This window comes from Dermacentor silvarum, chromosome 4 (genome assembly GCF_013339745.2).
Source record: "Dermacentor silvarum isolate Dsil-2018 chromosome 4, BIME_Dsil_1.4, whole genome shotgun sequence".
Taxonomy (NCBI): domain Eukaryota; kingdom Metazoa; phylum Arthropoda; class Arachnida; order Ixodida; family Ixodidae; genus Dermacentor; species Dermacentor silvarum.
The window spans coordinates 40,143,202-40,164,122 of record NC_051157.2 but is presented as its reverse complement, the minus strand read 5'-3'; the positions used below and the strand labels follow the sequence as shown (position 1 = coordinate 40,164,122).

General features: G+C 45.9%; 1 protein-coding gene across 4 annotated transcripts in view; it reads right to left on the bottom strand.

The window, feature by feature from the left end:
- Nucleotides 1-563: 563 nt before the first annotated feature.
- LOC119449836 (putative thiamine transporter SLC35F3) overlaps nt 564-20,921 on the bottom strand; it is a 213,644-nt gene continuing 193,286 nt past the window's right edge. For 2 of the 4 annotated variants that reach the window (XM_037713102.2, XM_049665470.1), the window contains 6 exons: nt 20,696-20,823; nt 14,877-15,096; nt 12,254-12,382; nt 5,733-5,922; nt 3,553-3,642; nt 566-2,328 (listed from right to left, as the gene is read on the bottom strand). In XM_037713102.2, coding sequence (XP_037569030.1) covers nt 2,087-2,328; nt 3,553-3,642; nt 5,733-5,922; nt 12,254-12,382; nt 14,877-15,096; nt 20,696-20,823 — 999 coding nt within the window. In that variant the 3' untranslated portion in view covers nt 566-2,086. Of the gene's footprint in view, nt 2,329-3,552; nt 3,643-5,732; nt 5,923-12,253; nt 12,383-14,876; nt 15,097-20,695; nt 20,824-20,921 lie in introns of all 4 variants that reach the window. The other 2 variants (XM_049665469.1, XM_037713104.2) reach the window with 2 other exon arrangements.

The following is a 20,921-nucleotide window of genomic DNA, read 5'->3' as shown; positions in this document are numbered from 1 at the left end:
CCTGCCGCCTTTTTATTAGTCTAATCGTTGAATACTTACATGGCGCTACGACTGTGTATAGCAAATGTTTCTTTCCCGTGTGCCATAGAGCAGTGGAATACACGGCTATATCTGCTGGTTCACCACCATGTTTTAAACATATTCAAAAAGCTACTATTACAGCACTTCATCCCGCCATTACAACGGCACCAGATGTGTTTAATTACCGCGCATACAAATGTTATCTTTGTGCATGTTTTATTCATGCACTGTATTTCGAATTCATTCTGTTTCTTTCTTGTGACGTGGAACACCCCGCAGGATTGAGGCTCTTATGGATGGATAAATGATGACCGGAATCATGACATTCTAATTCTACTTCTTCTGCCACCGCCGCCGCCGCCGCTGCCGCTGCCGCTGCCGACTACGACGATACTGCGTGCTTCGAAAACTTGTTCTTGAGAAGACGCCGGCGTCAGCGATGAGAGTCTGCCGCTGTCGCAGCAAATGAGTTCAGCACCGGAAGATTCGATGAAGTCTGCTAATAATTTTTTTTCGCTTTACGGCTAATGTGCAGCTGGCGCTGTTATTTAATTGTGCAACATCATACACAGTTCTCGTTTCTTTTGAATATATGATCCGACATTCATCGCGACAAAGGAAAACCAAAACTCCATTTTTTATCACACATACCGGGCTTGCAGTCTTTATTTCAGCTGTGATGAAAGCAATGCTACCACGCAGCTTGCTATGTGCATGACGTTCACACTGCCGGCAACGTTCAGTCAACAAGTGAAGGCAAACCGGGAAAGTGAGAAGAGTAAAAGTGACGAAAATTAAATACGTGCGCCTTATGGATTTGGTGTGTGTCTTACCTGATCACTCAACATCTCTAGATAGAGCAATAGAGCGACGTTTAACTTATTTCACCAGCACGTGATGTTCACAACGTAAAGCTCTGCCAAAGATGTTCTACCCACTGACTAGAGACAGCAACCGCTCACAGTCTATGCTGTAGTTGAGATCAGTTACATTTTTGTTGGTGACAATAAAGTTTGATGAGAACGAAATATAGCTTAGGGCAGATGAAATAAATACCTGTGAACCTTATTTGTAACGTTTGTACCAAGATTCACTACTTTGAAGAAGAACGTCGTCTTGCCACCCAAGTAGCAAGTGACGGGCGAGAACATCAAATAAGTCGCTCGTAAAGTAAAAAAGAAAATCTAGCTGTGAGTAATGGGGAAGCAAGAAAAGTGCTATACATTCGATTGAAGATGTCAGGATTTCGTTAATTGTTGGAAGAAAGACCAACAAGTAGCTTGGTTGCATTGACTCAGATGCGGGTGCTTTCATGACATCGACGTGGTACTCACATTATTGCAGCTCTTCCTCAGTTATCAAACAAGTGCAATCTCTTAGTGCTCATGGAAACACACTTCACTGCAAACCTACTTACTTGAGCGCCAGCATTACGATGCATGACTCAAAACAACATCACCAAAACGTCAGCGTCACCGCGCGCGCTCGACTACTGCAGCTAGTCTCTCGCAGTAATAATCTAACAACAAACGCTTCACCATCAAACGGTAACATTCCTTCCCCACCGACACGCTCTTCTCGTACCATTAGCCCCCCAAACAAAACAAGTCCAACTTCGAAGTCTTTATCCTCGCTTTTCAGCCGAAGTTTGCGCGCACACTATAGGCACGTCAACACAACACGGTCTTGACTACGAAGTAGCCATGACAAACATCTCTCAAGTGAAGTTGAGTGGCAGTAACAACAGCCCCACGATTCCTCGTCAGCATGACACACTGCCGATACGTGTTCTGGCACATAACTTGTCCGAGACAGCGCGAACGACAGCGCCATCGTATCGGATGCACAGCATCAACGTGGTTGCTCTCTGAGGGAGAGAACGCCGCGGTTGCGCGCACCGTTCACTGCCTCGTTAGAATATGTACTCGTGGGCTTCGCTGTCAGGAGTTCTTTGACCACCGTACACCGTGCTGGCCATGTCGACGCTGAAGTGCGCCGTCTGCTCTAGTCGCTTGTTCTGGATTTGAACTCTGAGCAGATCCCCGAGCTCAAACCCGTCCAAGCGCTACTTGATGCGACCGGACGGTGTCCTGAGGCGGGAGCGGTGTCCAGTGCCAGTGTCCTGCGGCGTCGGCTTCTTCGCGACTGTGCGGCGCCGGCGGCTGCTCCGTCGATAGCGCAGGATCATGGTCAGGTAGTCCGGCCAGTCCTCCGGCAGTAGCACCAGCATGAACCCGATCAGGATGAGCAAGATTCCGGCCAGCTTCATGCCTTCGAACATCACCTCGTAGATGTACACGTCTACGACTGCGCATAGGAAGAAGACAATATTGGATGACGCATCTGACTGGGGACTATGTGATCAATCAAAAGCAGGAATCGTTATCGACGTGAGCGTAAGTGCCTCGATGTTATTCTCCAGGACGTCGATTAAGTAAAGAGGTAGGGTACCGCAACAAGTGCATTTCTCGTGCATCTTCATTGGCAGTCTCTGATATTGCTCTGTGCCCAAGCTTGCGATTGGCCTCTGAGGCCAAATAACGGAAATTGATAGCAATTAAAAACAAAGAAATGATCACAATGACAAGGAAATTATTTCGGGGAAAGTTAGTTCGCAGCCGTTCTCAGAGCTTTAGCTACTGAATGAAGAAGGCACTTACATGTTACAAAATAAATAAAATGCGGAAATAAGGTTTGATTACGACGGTATTTCATGGTGCTGTAATTTCCGACAGCAATCAAATGGCACTCAAAGTGAAAGTGAAGCGCTTCTAACCGCCGACCATTTAATTATCCATTTGATTAGAATCCCTGTTTCCTGTGCATGTCATGGCTATACCTGTAGAAAACGAGTTCACATTTGGAAAAACTGGGCCATCGCCAGTGATTATTGATTTCGCGGTCTAATAGAACATGTGCGCATGTTTAAGCACCAAAATCGCCTTCATAATAGAACAGCCGCACGGAATGTGGAAGGTGGAAAATACGATTTAATAAGCTGATGGTGTCGTAATTCCAGAAGATATGGTATTTCTATTTAAGCAGTAGTGACAAGAACTACATCTGCAAGTGGGCGAAGACGTCTGAAGTAAATGGCAAGTCGTAAAGAAGAAGTAGGTTTAATTACAGTGGCAAAGGGGATCATTGAAGAAGAACTCAAAACGGGGAAGGTGGGAAAGAAAGTGATTGTTACTAGAATACACTAATAACTGCAACCCTAGCTAGGAAGCGGAATATAACTGTAAAGGAATGAAACACATGCGTGTAGCACAATGTAATATTTATAAATCAAGAACAGGAGCTGACACGTATCATATGTTCGTGATACACGTGAAAATCACTGGGCGTGTAGAGACAGAAAAACGCAAACTCTCCGATGCGCTGGAACATCAGAGCCGAAACAAATATCCATTGTGTTTTTCTGACCAATATGAGATAAGGTTCAAATGTTTTTGCACCTGTATTATTCCTCTAAATTTTTACCTAACAGGTAGCCTTGATGTAGCAAGCGCTCTGCAAAAGGTTACTTACTCGCAGAAATTGGCACTGCAAACGCGAGTCCTAATGTGAGGAATATTTCAAAAGTCCAGACGATGCCGAAATTCCCCAGCAAATTTGATACTGCAAAAGAAGAAAACAGATCAGCGTTACCATACACTTCCCTGGAGAAAAACACAGTTATGTGCCACACAGAAAATCCGTTTATTATCACAGGGCCACGATTGCGCCAATAACGAAAATAGAAGCTAGGCAGGCACGCATTTTCGCGACCTGTTTCCTCATATGCATCACGAGCTATAAAAATGAATCGTCACTGTTGGCAAGGATTCGAAGGCGCCTGGCCAATGACAAAAGCTTTCTTACGAGCAAATTTTGTGAACCTGGTCACTGGGGACAAATTCTCACTCTTTCCACTCGTAAGAGTTCTTTGTCATCGGCTTCCCGCTTTTGCAAGGAATATGAAAATTATCATTGCAAAATACGGTCTCTGGATTTCACCTATGGTCTCTGATATTTTGAAAACGCTTAAAAAAACCTACGTTATTTAACTTTTGATGCGGAACTTCTCTTCTCTATGGATAACGGGTAGTTGGACAGACACGCAGGTCAAACGGATCAAACACATGTATTTAAATGCACGTCGTTAAGCGTACATATATGTGTGCACATAACGTACAACACCTATAGTTGGCAAGGAGTCATCTCAACATTTGTGCATTGGGAAGTTCATCCAAGTGACACTCATCGTTATCCTATTTTGGTTCGTTGACCAGGGCACTAGCTTAACTGAACTTAAGTCGTGCCGCAGAATGAGTCCTCAAAAAGAGAGGTTCAAAGCCTATTTATCCATTCTATAACAAGAAAACACTGACGCACAGTTTGCAACCCTTCTTTCTATGCACATAGTTAGCAGTTCAACTTATTTTAAGCGAATTCGGGTTTGTTTCTATTCCCGAGTGGATTTTAAAATTCTGTGGTCGGTTGTTTCGGTTTCTTAGACGTTCTGAGATTCGCGCTTATTAACCAACAAATTTGTATTTTGGTGTATGAGTCATTCCGTGCCAATTCTCCCAACCTTGGCACTGTACCACCGGCAATTTCTTCTTTAAGAACTAGAGGCCCTTTAATATAACACAAGAAATCATTTCATAATATAATATTTGTGAAAAAGTACACTCTAACCGGCGCTAGCACCTCGTTAACTTTCTCGTAAGGCACCAACCTAAGCGTCATAAAAGGCGTTGCCTGAAAACCAGTTCCTATTCATTATAAGAGTAGGCTAATTTTTTCTCAGGAGAATGAAGAGAGGCCTTACACAAGGAATTGCATTTGTCTAGTATTATTCATTCCATTGTTCAAACAGCCAACTTAAAATTGGATGATCGAAGCTTTCAAGACCTTTACTGTGCGCGAAAACTGCTTTTAGGCGGATACATTCCGTCGTAAAGCACAGCCGCGTGCGGACTCACCAGCAGGCTCATATTTATCATTTTGTGTTTAATTATATAAAACTTATGAAGAAAACAATCTTGGAAGAAATGTTTTGTATAGTTCCGAGACGTGCGGTTACGACGAGCTGAAAGCAGAGTCTCTGAGTTTAAAAAAATTCAGGAATTTTCTAATCAAAACCGCAGTTTCTTCGCAAATAGCTTCTCGCTGCCAAAAGAAAAACGCCTCCAAATTTCCACTTTCCGAACATTCCTATTCAATCTTCTGGCGCAATGTGGAATGGGGTTTCGGCCGACATGTCATTCGCCGAAAACGACGCTTTCATATCGAAATCGCGCTTGTTTCCTGCTCGGACCCGCTAGGGGTGCCGGTTGTTGATGTCCTGTATTCCCGGTTATGCTGAAACGCTACCACTAATTCATAATTCTTAAACAAATAACAAAAGTAGCGTATTTCAAGTCGGAAGGATAGAAGTAAAGAAAGAGTGGAGGAGGAAAGGCAGGGAGGTTAACCAGTTTAGCACAACCGGTTTGCTACCCTACACATGGGAGCGGGATGGGGGAGAATGAAAGATGGGAGAAGTCATGTGCTAAATAATTTAGTCTGTTCTGACGATATAATCTGATTGTGTAGGGCACACTTTTCAGTCATGCCACGGACCCTATATTCTGGCCAACTTTGAGGGGCAATCCGCTAGCTTACTAGAATTCACGTCGTCACCCTATAACCGCCACACAAAGCGGAACACGATCTGAACTCACGTAAGGATAGGGCGCCGGCACCGGCGAGCATTCCCCAAGGCATGCGACTCCACACGATGGTCTCGAATCGCAGCAGGTACAGCGCCAGCAGCACTGGCCACATGAGGAGCAGGTTCAGGAAGCCAATAAGGCTGAAGAAGAGCGACAGCTGACCAAACGTCACGTCGCCTATGAGCTTCTTGAACGTCACCTGCGCAAGTAGCGATGAAGAGAGCATGTAACATTTGCAGCAGTGAAGCACCTTTTAGCCTCCATCATTTCATGCTGGGCCCGTCACATACACCGCTAGAAAGGATCGTATCACAAAGTGCCGAACGTCCTTGGTAATGAAATACAATGTTGACGAACTCTTGAACGTGTGTGTGCGTGCTGTGGACTATTAGGGGGATAGCTTTCGTAAACCCTTTTGTGGTATTACACGATCGTTCGTCTTCTATCCGCGTACTTGGTTGCCAACTTTCTTGACCTCTTCCTCCATTCTGTGCCCGTGCTTTTCAGGTACCGATACTTGTTCACTATAGCCGCCCATTCATTTTCATCCATGTTCCTCAGTCTTATTCTTCAAAACTAATTTCGCTCTGTGCTGCTCTGACTTCAACAGAGGCCCAACCCATGTCACCTTGCACTGTCTCATGGTTTTACCGTGGACTCTCAAAGCCAACCGGCCTACTGAACTTTGGTTAACTTCCAAACCCGACAAGATATCCGATTTTATGCATAGATTGGCATTTGCGAACGTTAGCGCTCGCACCATTACTCCTTTCCAGATTCCACGCACCACTTCATACTTATTGTGGCCCCATGAGCACAGTGCTTTGTGTTTCACTATTGCTGACCCCCCCCCCCCCCCCTCCATTCCGCTTTCCCTTTATTTTCAGATTATCTTGATGGGTGCTAAAGTAAGTTTTTCCTTCGTTTATGTACGCCGGGGTACTTATATTGCTTGACTATAGACATGACTTGTTACTCGCAATTACTCGTCTCTTCATTAAAGATCATAATTCCTGATTTTTCTGTGCTAAACTTAGGGCTTAGATTTGTCGCTGCGTTGCCACAGATATTCGCAAGTGTCTGTAAATATATTGTATTGTCCGCTAATAGCACTATGTCGTCCGTATACATCCATCCAGGAACCTTTTGTTGCACCATTTGTCCATTACGCATGTAGGATAAATCAAACTAATTCGCTGTTTTCCAGTCGTCTTTCTATGCCCATAACATAACGCGTGAACAACAATGGAGACGGAGGACATCCTTGCTTCAGTAATTGGTGAATTCCCACCACTTCATTACCTTTTCGACCTTCCCATACAAATTGTACTCGGTTATCTCTATATATCTCCCTCAGCAGCTCCGATGTGACACGCCATGTGATATGCGTGCCACGCAGCATCGATACGTGCACATTTTGCACTGCAATTTCATATTATTGCACCATGTAGAAAGCCATGTAGCAGATACACAGGTAGCGGTACAAGGCAATTAAATAATGTTCGAGGAAGAAAAAGAAGTTTAAGGAGATGTCTACCAGAATGCTAGAAAAAATATATGTTCTGTACCTGATCAAATCAAGCTGGCTAGGTGACTATGAAACCGCCGCGTTTCAAAAGGGATACCAATAAATCATCATTCCATCATTAGCATCTTATCGTCCCACTTGTCAAGTAAAGCTGGCTAGGTGATGTTACGATTCACTTTGAGCTACCATGCTCAGAACACCTGCAAACGCATGGGAAACGGCGTGCCTAACGATCTCGCTCGTCAACATAAATAGACGTGTCCGTCACGTGGGTCCGAGGAATGTTCGAAACCTGCCGTGGTGCCGCCTTGCAACCAGCTCACTTCCGCTGGGGACGTTCCCCCCGCTACGACCAGCAACCCTCACTGCTGTCACCCACCCTCACTACTTCGTCGAGTTACCACTCACGTGTCCTAGCAAGGCCCTCTGCAGTGTGTGCACTAGAGGGGTAGAGTGCCCAAATGGTGGAGACTATAAGAAAGCCAGCAAACTGCCACGTGAAGAGCACTTGTGATTTGTCCTAGCGTGCAGGTAGGTGCATGCAGGCTGAACGTTTCTTGTATTTTTTTTTTGAGCACACCGCTCACCCGTAACCATGTATCAAACTTGTTATTTGTTTTTACAGTCGCCTTGTCTTCCTTGCCGGACCCTCTCCAATGGTCAACCTGGTTCGAGCTCGAAGCAGACGCTGTTGAAGGTTCACCAAAACCCGGCCCGTAACAGTGACTATGTCACCGCCGCGTTTCAAAGGGGAGCCCATAAATCATCATCATCATCATCATCATCATCATCATCATCATCATCATCATCATCATCATCATCATCACTGGCATCGTATTGTGCGACTTGTTTTACTATCTGAGATGCGCGCCGTGCACGTAGCGCATATGTGCGCTCCCTTTGCATTGCAGTTGAGTATCATTACACCAGGTGGCAGGCCATGTAGCAGTTGCACAGGTAGCAGTTACAAGGTACATAGCGAAATCTTGAGGAAGAAAAAGATGATTATGGAGATGTATAAGTATTGATGCAATGAAAAACGTGTATCACATAGCTGATTAATTCAAGCAGGCTAGGTAATTGTTTGTCACTGTCCCGTTTCAAAGGAAATGCCATTAAATCATCATCATCATCATCATCATCATCATTAGCATCGTATCGTGCCATTTGACACGCGATGTGACATGCGCGCTGCATAGCGTCGATACGTATAAACATTGCATTCTAGTTCCGTTATATTCCACCAGGTGTCCCGACATTTAGCAGTTACATATAGGAATTGTCATGCTGCGTGTAGCTGGACCTAGTTAACTCAAGCAGGCTAGGTGACCATTTGTCACCACCCGATTTCGAAGGGGATGCCAGTAAACCATCACCATCATCAACAACAGCAACGTACCGCGTCACGGGTCAAGGGATGACATGTGCGCCACGTAGTCTGGATACCTGCGTTTACTCTTGTGAACACGTTATGGCGTCTCCTCGCAAGGTACGAACCGCTGCTGAAGAAGATAATCGTAGAGCAACGCGCGCGGCTGCAACCATGCAACATAGGGCTCAGCAGACCGCTGTGCAGAGAGCAGGACAACCCGCAACACAAGCCGCAGCTCGCCGTCGACATCGGGCAGACAGTTCAGATGGTTCTAGTGAAATCAATAAGAAGGGCCTAAATCAGGATTTTGCTTTGAAGTGTTCGCTGAGCTTGACTTTCTAAAAATGCAACAGATTTCTATCAGATCGATTGACCATAGTTGCTTAAGGAGCTTTTCAGCGTTCCACATGCATTTGGATAGAGAAATTGCAGTTGCGTGAGAAATGACGCTTCCTGTAAATTTGCGATTTTACTTTTCGGATGCCTGCGAATGAACAAACAACCAAAATTTCAATAATCGCTAGTTTCGCCTGAACGGCGAAGCGTTGAAAGCAATAGCAAGGTGTAGCCTTATAGTGTACTAACAATACGCCAGGGGGGGAGGGGGGAGTGTTGCCATGTTGGCGCGACGCGCAGCAGAAACAGCACCCTGGCAGTTACCAGGCGTCTCAATCAACTGGCGTAGCTGGCAATCCAGCATCTATTCGTGACCTGCAAAGCGTTAGCGCATGAACCTCGTGTAAGGTAAGCAATATTGCGCGTGACTCAATCGTGTATGTGACAATAGCAGCAAAGTGACGGCGACGACGATATCTGGCGAAGCAACGTCACAACTGTTCTGTTGCGACCTGGGCATGAAGATCCTGAAGGCAGTACACTGTCACAGCGTCTCACACCAGCAGCTGATAAGAAGGAAGGATGGGAGAAACTGGCACGCTCTCGTGTTTATTTCTTTCTATGCCACGTGACGTACACGAAGTACAGTGGTAAGGTTGGCAATTATTCCCGCGTTCCATGGTTGCATATGTGGCCTAATGGAAACTGGTGCGCGCGCAAGTGCCCTCGCTTTTTCAAGCAACTTGTTGCTATGAGACGTGACGAACGTGCCAATCATCTCCAATTGGTAGAGTTGGCGTTGGCAGTAGAGAAGTATGCACGCATCTGTGATCACTTCATGGGGCACCTGAACAGTGAACACTTCACAGGACAATTAATAATGCGAACAGTTCATTAGGCCTACGCTCATTTATGCTACTCACGTATTTGTCTTTTTTACTTAATTTTTTTTTCGTGCTTGTAGACGCAGTTTATCGTTGTTTTCGTCACTATGTAATATACTCCATGCACGTATCTTTTTTTTTTCATTATAAATTCCAAGAAAGAAAGAAGAAAGCTTTTGGGGCCTATGGGCAGAGCCTTGTGCTTTCGTGCTGAAGCACCCAAGTTCAAAACCCACTATCGGGCACCTAATCGTTTTATTAGGAGACAGTTTGTGATGCGTCATCGAGGCGAGAAACTGAAATCCCCTCAATAATACAGAAAGCAACCCAGGCACACCAAATTCAGGGGTGGTAAGTAAAAAAAAAAAGGCTTCGCTGTAGAAGGCCACCTTGTAAAATCTAAAGCGGAACTAGATGCAGCATTTATTGTATACAAGTGGACAGAACGTATGATGTCATGGCGAAACACCTGCTCACAACAGCGCTAGCCCACAGCGCGGATGCAGCTGCGGCTCGGAGTCTACCCCGACAACGGCCCGCGCGAAAAGCCCGGAGAGCTAGCTAAAGTGATTCGCATTAATAGTGCGCAACCTGAAAGGTTCGAGCAGTAATACGGGGCCGTATTCACGAAGCTTGTCATACGGAAGTGCTGTCTGACGTTGGCAGATCACTTTTGCTAATACTTCCGACAATATGAATGGCTGGCACCTTCTTTTGCGAGCAGCTTTAGCGCAACAATCGTTTTTTTTTTTTTCTAATACAGGCCCTTGTCTCTTTTGGCCATAGCCTTTCTAATTATAAACCTCTTCAGGATAACACGTTAACGGAACTATTCAACATACCATTGCCTAAACACGTCGTAGTCGAATAGATTTGAAAAGGCTGGCTATGGCAACGAAGCGAATGCTCCAAGGACAAGAAGTTCAGACGAAGGAAAGAAGAAATCAATAAAGCTTGAAAGATTCATGGCGTCATTCGTGCTTGCTGATTATTTTACTCCAAGCTACAAATTATGGGTGCCTTCCTGCCTACTCCTCATGGTATTAAATGAAAAAAAATGCGGTCTTTTTAAAAACGATTACAACGCCAAGCGCACCAGGTTTCAGCGCTAAGGCTTGACAGTAAGCTCAATGTCCTTTTCAAAAATGCATCAGTCCGCTGATGGAGGGACTGCAAAAATATCTGCTAAGACTGCAGGCTTCTATCGATTATTGAGCGTTTTGACGCGTCATATTTTGAAGTAAATTCTCCTCTCGTGCTTCTAGGGGGCCCTGCTGTCGCAATCTTGGTCGCACTTGGAACATCGACTTCCTTTAGTTTGAGTGTTGAAATAGGAAGTGGGCAGGAGAAAACCACGTGTTGCGCAAGATTTGAGGGCGCATTAGAAATATTACTCTGCATTAGGAACTTCGTCTGTGGTAGAGAAAGAAATAGATATTGATCTCTTTTCTCTTTGTTACAAACGACGTTACGATTGCTGAAACTGCTGGCATTGCCGCCATATAGCTATCATTTCTCACTCTACAAGTAGCAGTGCGTTAATGGAAAATGTTTTGCTGCTCTGACAAAATCTACGATACTAGTGAATTCTACTATATCGTCGGTATCTGCCACATTATGCCACAAAGCGCAAGATTTATATCCAGTTGCATGGTCGTTCTCAGCATTCAGCATTAAAATTGCATTTCATGTCTTTAACACCTCGTTCCACAACGTGGCGAAATAAATGGAGACGGTGAAAATGGGACACGGTGAAATTACGTAATACAAGAGACGTATGTGCTGATATCCTCGAATATTTTTCTTGTAGTACTCAGCCTCGGGCAATTGAATCCCAATCTAAAACAGGAGGTCTGGCTTGAAATGACATCTTACCACTCAGTGGCCAAATTCCTAAAGATTTTCTTTCGTAAGAGCTGTTTACGATTGCCTTCGATAATATTATGTCCAGCATCATGATCGGCTGGAACATGCCTTTACAAAGAGTTCAAGCGTAAGAAGCTTTTTTTTTCTGAATATGAGCCCATAGCAGTTTACTTATCAAGAAATGTACGCTCAGAGCCGCAACGTCACAGACGTGAACCGACGTTTCCACTGCCGTTAGCACCGCACGATAAAAACGCAGATGCCTGGCCTTCTCTGCTCCCATGATGCCATCGCACTCTTGCTATGTGGGCTTTTGGCACACTTTTGTGACGTCACGTCTTGGAGTGCAAAAATACTTGCGGTGCTTATAGATGGTGTTGATTTCGCCAATACTTTCTTAATCATTTTTGTTTACAAAGCATGGTCCTAACTCTTCCAAGGTATTCTCAGTTTGCACTTCATACTGAGCACGCAAGCCTACCACGCCTGCAAAGTGACGATTCAAGTTTCGTCGAGAAAACTTGAAACAGTGCATTGTACTCACTTTGTACACTCCAGAGCCGGCAGCGGCGGCTGCCGCGAGCACCACTCCACCGAGCGTCATGGTTCTCGTGACTCCATCCATGTATGCCAGTAGCGCAATGCCCGTGTTGCAGAGGATCACCGCCACAATCTGTTAAGGAAAGAAAGCGCGATGAGGCAGATGTAGAATACGTTCGCTAGGTTTCCCCGATAATCACGGTTTCTGACTTTAGAATCACATGGAAAAAGAAGCCCTCTGGACCCGCAGCCTCTTGTAGGGAAACCAGTAGTGCTCGTGTGACTACAAATTGACAAATTTAATATATTGTGCCGCTTATCTGGAACTGTTATGTTAAGATTTTAACTGTATCTAATAACTTAAAAGCTGCGTAGGTGCCCAATTTCAGAAGTTTCCTATACCTAGCTCACTGATGTTTCATAACTGTAACCCGGTCATAGTCGACAACCAAGGCCAGTTTCTGAACGGTACCTTGACCATTGGGCACAACATTATTGAAACGTACTTCATCAGAATCATTCTGATCAAAGCCATTCAAGTAATTTGGTATATCGAAATATTCGTCTCTCAATCAATCGTAACGTTTCTAGGCCATGATAGGATCTCAATTGAAAGAGGCGACCTTCACCACAGGACGAAGACGACGAAGGCGGCGACAAAAAGACAGGGAATAAATGTTTTTACCAAGTACACGCATTTAGGAGTTGTTTGTTCGCGGAGTCTCTCTAGAGTCTCTTTTTAAGAGTTATCCTTAATGGTCTTAACTAGGATACCACGCATGGCAGCGACCAATCATCAGGCGAGTTCTCATGGCAGGGTGTTCAGGCCCCGATCGTCGGATTCTACGTCCATGATGCTTGTCTCCATTTGGTTAATGATGCTTCATCCCGAGCAGGAAAATGCCCGGAGGAAAGGGTTCCTTCCTTCGCTGGTTCTTACCCCCGCCGCAAAATTATCAGCGTGCGGACTCCCCGGTCCTGGAAACGGAAGTACTGGGTCTACCTCACGGTTCGGGGCTATTTTCCAGCACAAAAAGAAGTGCAGGACACTGGTCATGCGGCTTGTCGCAGACGGGCCTCAAGTGTTATTGGTACGTTGACTCGCCACCTTGGGAACGGTAATGCTGGGACCGTCTCACGGTTGAAAACAATTATTTTGATTGCGCAGGAGAGATTCATCAGGCAGGCAGGTTCCGGGAAGCAGTCTAATAGCGTTGCCAAGCTGAGCTTTTGGGCTTAAGGCCAATCATATCAGCTGTTCTATGTAATCAATAACTTAAAATATGTCGGACTAATATTCCTAGTACCTAAAATCGTTTCCCGAACTCGTGCAGGATGGATGTCGGAAACGGTTGTCGGCTAGCTTCCACTTTGTACTCTCTAGGGAATGAATATCACGATAATTTCTGCCCTAATCACATCAGGCGACAAGCTTGACGAGCAATATCGCTGGCGCCACCCTAATGCAAAGCATTTTCGGAGTCCTTATCGACATCTAAAAAAATGTACAATATAATGACCCTAATTTGCACCATGGAACTATTCATAACCCTTTCTATCTTGAATACGTTTCCCGAAACGAGGCGCAAGTGAGCATTCTAGGAAGGCGTATAGCCAATAATATTCAACAAATGGCGTTTATAAATTTCAATAAGTGACGATAAAAACAAAGAGAATGGACAATATCAAATGACCTGGAACTAACGCAGTTTAAAAAACAGAACTGAGAAGTAACGATTACTGATGTGGATCTATAGGCTTAAACCTCATCCTTGTATTCAGCTACACTACATCCACGCCTTCATCGCGAAACTATAGGCCGTTTTTTGTTTCCTTTTCTTTCTTAGCACACGGCCTGTGTCGTTATCGCAGTCCTCGTTGGCTTCTTTTCTTCTTTTTTTCCGATTAAATGTCTAAATCGACAAATAGTACACGTGCTGACGAACGTGGATCATGGATCATGGCTAGAAAAAAAATGTATTGCTGAAAGACGCCGTTTAACAATATTCATCGTCGCATAGACGTATCATCTTGAACAAGAATAATATGGAGAAGCAAGAGCTCGAGTTTTTGTTTGTTACAACCATAAAGTGCAAAAAGACAACGAAGTTAGAGAAAGCATTGGGAAAACTAATGTTCCGTTTAAACATAATCAAGAGATAATAAGAAAAGGGGAAATGAATGTAGACGAAAAGAAAGCTCTCCGAAGATGGGAGTCGAACACACATCCTCTGAATTACGCGTGCACTGCTTCACCAATTAGGATACCACGGTTGCCATCCTCTCATGAACTTACTTGGTAGAGAGAGAGAGACAATTTTAATGGCAGAAAACCTGCGTCAAGTGCCCCTGGCCTGATTTTTGGGGTAGTTTTGTGTATACGTGTACAAGCTTCTCCCTCATAGTCCCTGATAGTGGATGTGGGTCCAGTTCCCCCCTGCGGCAAGTTATCTTCACGTCCACTCTGATTTCCTTTTTTCTTATAATTTCAAGTTTTCAATTAAACGTAACGGTTATGTTCCCCCATGCTTTCTCTGGTCTCGTTGTCTGTTCTGCTTCATATGGTTGCAAGGCAAGCATTTGGATACACAACCGCACAAGGTCAGCGTTCTCCACCGTTCTCTCACCCTGATCCCGACAAACTGCTCGTGGAGGATGACCCAGGAGAGAAGGTACACGAAGGAGACGTTGGAGGCGTAGAGCGCCAGCACGTCCGTGGTGTCCAGGATGCGTAGCGAGTGCACCAGCGCGTAGTTGGTCACCACCCAGAGCAGGCAGAAGAGACCGCACCGGGAGAAGAACTGGGAGAAGGTGAACTGCTTCTCCTGCAGCTGCGCCAAGGTCTCGCTGCAGCACCGATGAAAAGAACAACAGGCGATCAAAATTAGGCACGATGTAGACTACCACGCCTACAGGATCATTACGAGCAGTATAAGCGTAGCACGTTTCTGGCGAGGACAAAGGAAGGAGTGACAGGACACATTTACTACAACCACTCTCAACTGTTTATTTCGGTGCTTGATATCATTTTTTATAGAAGGCAAAACGTTCACAGCGTAAGCAAGTCAGCAACATCAGCACAGAATATAATTTAACAATATTTCAGTGAGTGCAAACGCACTGCTCGCCATGAAACACCAACGAGCTCAAATTACCGCCTTATATAGCACCGTAGATAATTTTTAATTTAGCAAGATAGATCGATTTCACTCCAACAGTTGCGACTAGGTCAGTCTTACTGTCGCCACAAAAAGAGAAAACGACTACAACAAGAAAATAAATTAGGGAAGCTAACTATTCTTTGTTTGTCCAAGCTGTCATGTACGTAGGGAAGAGCTAGGGGAGTGAAAGAAGGAACGAGCTCAGGCTGATCACGTGCCCTAGAAAGGGCATATAGCGTGTATGTTCGGGCGCCTCAAGCCCATTGTCTCCAAGTACTGCGCAATCACTCGCTCTGTTTTCAAGACTGGTGATAGGTGGGACCAGCCTGCCAGGACCTTAGCGTGAGAGCTTGATCAGCAAAAAATGGAGTAGAAACCAAAGAGAGTTGGCAAGGCCACCTTCCTGCATCGGCCCCACCTGACGTCATATATCTTGGCAACATCGGCCTGGTTTCACCTAAGTATTTATCAATAAACATGAGCCATGTTACATTTCCAAGCAAGCAAAAACTAAACTTGCCGACCTTTCCTGTACTTATGCAAAAGCGAAGCCCATATAAACGGAAATTTTTTGACTACGGCAAAGTCTTACTAACGCCGTCAGCTTCACATTTTACGCGCCGGATTCGTAAAAAGATCCTTCCTGGGTTTTTTTTTTTTTTTTTTTTTCTAATAACCAATTACTCTGCCTCGCACATACGTCACACGGAGTTTTCCGTGATTTAGTGCTTTTCTTAAGTGTCACATCGAAGTAGTCTAGAGAACTACAAATAAACAGGATACAAAATAAGAAATTAAAAAAAACAACACAAAGTTCTGTGCGCTTATATAAAACGCAGAATCCACGTTTCATAACCGCTTTCAACCACACGCTACACCAAGGGATGTACTTGGTCCAGAATGCTTAAACGCGCCGCCGTACCAAAATTTTCTAGTTCGGACATGCCATACTATGTCTGACCTATAACATTGGGCGCGTTAAGTTAGCGCGCTCCGATTTCCAAAGGAGCACGCTCGAGTGCGCTCGAGTGCGACGCCTTCGGAGCTTAACGGCGATTTTCGCCGACTGCTTTTGGGTAAAGCCAGGGGCGTTACTTTTGGGCGCACGAACGTCTGGCGAATGTTATGTTGCTTCCGCGACCGCTATCGCATTGCGCGCGCTTTTTGAAGATGGCGCCGCCGATAACCACCCTCCTGCAGTTCTTGATAGACGATGAAGAGCTAGATGAACTTGACGCGCGGCGACGGACGCAGCAGCAGCGGCTTATGTATGCGATGCAAGCTGTTCTTGCTGTTCTCATAGGTACCCATCAGAGGATTTATTTCTGCTCCGCGGTATGCTGACTGATGACTCATTGCCGATCGCAAGAGGACAGAAAGCCTTATGATCCGAGGCATCCAGGATTATGTGCTCAACCTTGTGGCCAGATACACGGACACACAATTCAAAGAGCAGTGCCCCAACATCTTCCATGATAACATGAGGATCTGAAGAAGTCATACGCATGAACGTAGCGACGAGAAGGCGTCAAACTGCGACTGTTCGGTTACGTACCTGAGCGTCTGGCAAGTAATGATCGGGCCGTTATTTTCGGTTCGTGATAAGCTCAAACCGCGCCAACACGCGAAGTTCCCGATCATGACCAGACGCCCGGCTGCGCAGCGGCGGCAGGAACGAGTGGGCAAGGAGCACGGACTTGCATAAGTGGAAAGAGTCGGAAATACGTCATTTTTCCGGAAGCCGTAGCAGGCGCGCGCTCTCCCGCACCGTTTCCAGGGTGGAGCGCGTAGAGCGCGCTCCGTAATCACGCACCGGAAGTCGCTTTTTAGCCGTTAAGTTTAAGAGAGCGTGCTCTGCTGGCTAGAGCGCGCTCGAGCGCCTTAACTTAACGCGCCCATTGTATCGTTGCGCCCAGGAAGCCAGACATGCGGTGCCGAGGCAGTGGGGAAAACAACCACGATTTATTGAACACTCGTACATATATAGGATTTCAAAGGGGCGTATCTTTCTGCCGATAACAGATAAGCAATCCTGATTACATGACGCTTGCGGTTTGACATGCGATGCGCTTGCGCGGTACACGTGTAGCGCTCGGCGCCCAACATACGATACAAAGATAACCTAAATGTTGTTCTATAACAACTTTGTTTCTGCTTTTTGTTGAATGGTACGAACTTGGGAAAACTGGCCGTAAGTGTCGGCTATCCCTGAAACCTAACAAATGAAGCACGGCAAAAAAAAGGTGAAGAATGAACAAACGAAAACAACAGCAATAAAACCGGAAAGAGAAAAATAAAAATGTCGAAAGAACAAAGCGTCACATAGGTCAATCATAGGTTGCCATATTTTTATATGTAGTCAGAGTACGATATATCTCCAACACAAGCATGCGTTTATGCGAACACACCGCAGATTATCAGCACATCTGTAAAGTCAGCAGATACCTGTAAAACTGCGTCGAAAAATAGAAAGAGAAAAGAACTTTGTAGAGAGAGAGAGAGAGAAATAGAAGCGAGGAAAGGCAGGGAGGTTAACAAGACGCACGTCCGGTTTGCTACCCTGCACTGGGGAAAGGGGGTATAGGGATGAAAAGAGAGAGAAAGAAAATCGAGAGAGCACAGTTTCGCGCACATTTGACACTTCGCACGAAGTCTACAGACGGTCGCCAAGACCTGTCGACTTGAGGTAGTGGAACAAGGCTTTCGTGGCTTTCTGTGCCATCGACGCATACGGCCATGGTCCAAGGATCTTCATTTCAGAAAATGGTCGAGAATCCAGCCGGTTCAATGCTGTCCGGAGAGCTTCACGCTCGACGTCGAACTGGGGACAGAGACATAAGACGTGTTCAATCGTTTCACTGGTTCCACAAGAGTCGCACATGGGCGTATCCCCCATTCCAATGCGGAACGAGTAGGCCTTTGTAAATGCCACCCCGAGCCAGAGGCGGCACAATACTGTCGCCTCAGAGCGGGAAATGTTTGATGGCATTTGAAGCTTCAAGGATGGGTCAATTTTATGGAGATGGCACTTCGGGTTAAGAGAAGACCAATATTTGTGTGTCATAGCTTTAGCCACGAAAAGAAGTTTTCCTGCAGCGTCGGTCCTGGATAAGGGGATTGGGACTGGTCGGCCTTCCAGATGAGCAGACCGGGCGGCTTCGTCGGCGAGGTCATTACCAGCAATGCTGGTATGTCCCGGTAGCCACTGAAATATAATTTCATGTCCTCTAGCGATAGCTTGATGGTGGTCTTCTCTTATCTCATATACCAGCTGCTCATGAGTCCTGTGATAAATGGCAAAATGCAGACTCTGAAGTGCTGCCTTAGAATCACAAAATATGACCCATTTCTGAGGTGTCTCTTGCAGGAGGTATTGTACAGCAGCACGCAGGGCAGCAAGCTCTGCCGCCGTTGATGTTGTGACGTGTGACAGTTTGAACTTTAGTGTGGTTTTCGTAGCCGGAATGACAACGGCACCTGAAGAACTGGTAGATGAGACGGAACCATCGGTATAGATGTGTATTCGGTCCCAGTAGGTCTCATTCATTAATAGCAGCGTCATCTGTTGCAGAGCTATTCTTGGGTGATTGGCCTTCTTTACGCCCGGAATACTTAGGTGCACCTGAGGCTGTTGCAGGCACCACAAGGGGAATGAAGGCCTTGCTGCTGGGGTATATCCTGATGGAAGGCAATCTTGATTGGTGACAACAACTTCAGAAAACGTGGAACGAGGTCTCTGCGAAGGCAAAAACGCCAAGTGATGATCGGGGACGCGGGAAAGATGACGGATATGCGCCCTGAGACAATCCACTGCAACGTATGTTTGGATCGGATGATCTTTGGCGAGGACGATTGTTGCAGGTGTTGACGCACCGCGAGGAAGTCCTAGGCAAGTGCGCAATGCTTGGCCCTGTAAGCTCTCCAACGAGCGAACATTTGACTTGCACGTATTGGACAACACTGGAAGGCTGTAGCGTAGGTATCCTAGAAATAGAGCTCTGTACAACTGAAGCATGGAGCGTACAGATGTGCCCCATGTTTTCCCGCACATGAATCTCAGTACCTGGCCAATCGACGACAATTTTTTCTTCAGGTACGTGCAATGAGGGCTCCAGGAAAGATTGCGGTCGATTATTACGCCTAAAAATCGATGGGTCTTTCCGTAGGCAATAGTGTGTCCATTAATAGAAACTGGGTATGGCGTCATACGTTTTCGAGTGAATGCCACCAATGCACATTTCTCGGTTGATACAGTCAAGCCTTGTGCTTGAAGATATCCTGATGTCAAGGTTGCTGCCCGTTGCAAACGCGCACGCACCTGAGGCCGAGTAACTGCAGAAGTCCAAAGGCAGATGTCATCTGCGTATATCGAGAGGCAGATTGTCTTAGGTAAAATGTCAGCTAGTCCAATGAGTGTCACATTGAACAACGTCGGACTCAATACTCCTCCCTGAGGCACGCCGCAGTACGTGTAATGTTCAGCTGTGGGGCCGTCTTCTGTTTGCACAAAAAACGACCGGCGAGTTATGTAGTCGGATAACCAACGAAGCATGCGGCCGTCGATTCCAATAGTCTCCAGGGAGGTGACGATGGCTTCATGTGCAACGTTGTCATAAGCGCCTTTCACGTCGAGAAAGAGCGCAACTGATATGCGCTTACGGCTTTTCTCCTGCTGCACAAATGTCGTGAGGTCAATGACGCTGTCCATTGAAGAACGACCCCTACGAAAGCCTGCCATGGAAGCGGGGTAGATAAAAGAACTTTGTAAATATCACAGAAACAAAGCACCTGACAACAGATGCTGCCATGTAAGCTTGCAAGGATTGACTGGCGGGCTAGTTGCTTCATTATCACAGAAAAAATAGCGGTTCAAGACAGGACACAAAGAACACCTTTGTGTCCTTTGCGTTCCGTCTTGGAAGAAGAATTTCGAGTGGATGCTAGTTTGAGAATACCGTGGTAAGTCTTGAAAAACTATGGTGGCCGCTTCTGGTGCAGCACGTCAAGAACGTGCTGAGCCAGGAGGCATGAGCCTAGCAGGAGGCCCGGACTTGGGCTTTAGTTCCTTCGGGGCTAATAAATGTTATTTCTCTCTCTCTTGCTCTTGCATGTCATTCTGACAGCTGACGCTGCCATGTGAACACATGTGGCACCAAAGTAGCCAACCCGTACACTAGGGGAGGGCATGGCCTTTCGGCTGAAAGTTCTGTGAGCGAATTGCGCTGTAAAAAATTTAAAATATAAAAAAATGAGCACCGGCCAGCACCCTGCTGCAGTAGTCTTACATGAGCACATTCTTGGCAGTTGTCTTCTCTGTCCGGGAGCAGAGTCGCCCCATCAAGAAAATGGGGAAGAAGAACGTGTTGAAGCTTGCACAGACCCATGTGGTGAAGAAGGGTGCATCGAATGTGACCTGCGTAAACATAAAGAGAAAAAGAATCAGTTCAGTACAGCCATTCTTCTAGGTGTGAATTAATTTACACCGACAGCAACAGGCTGCCACAGCGGACA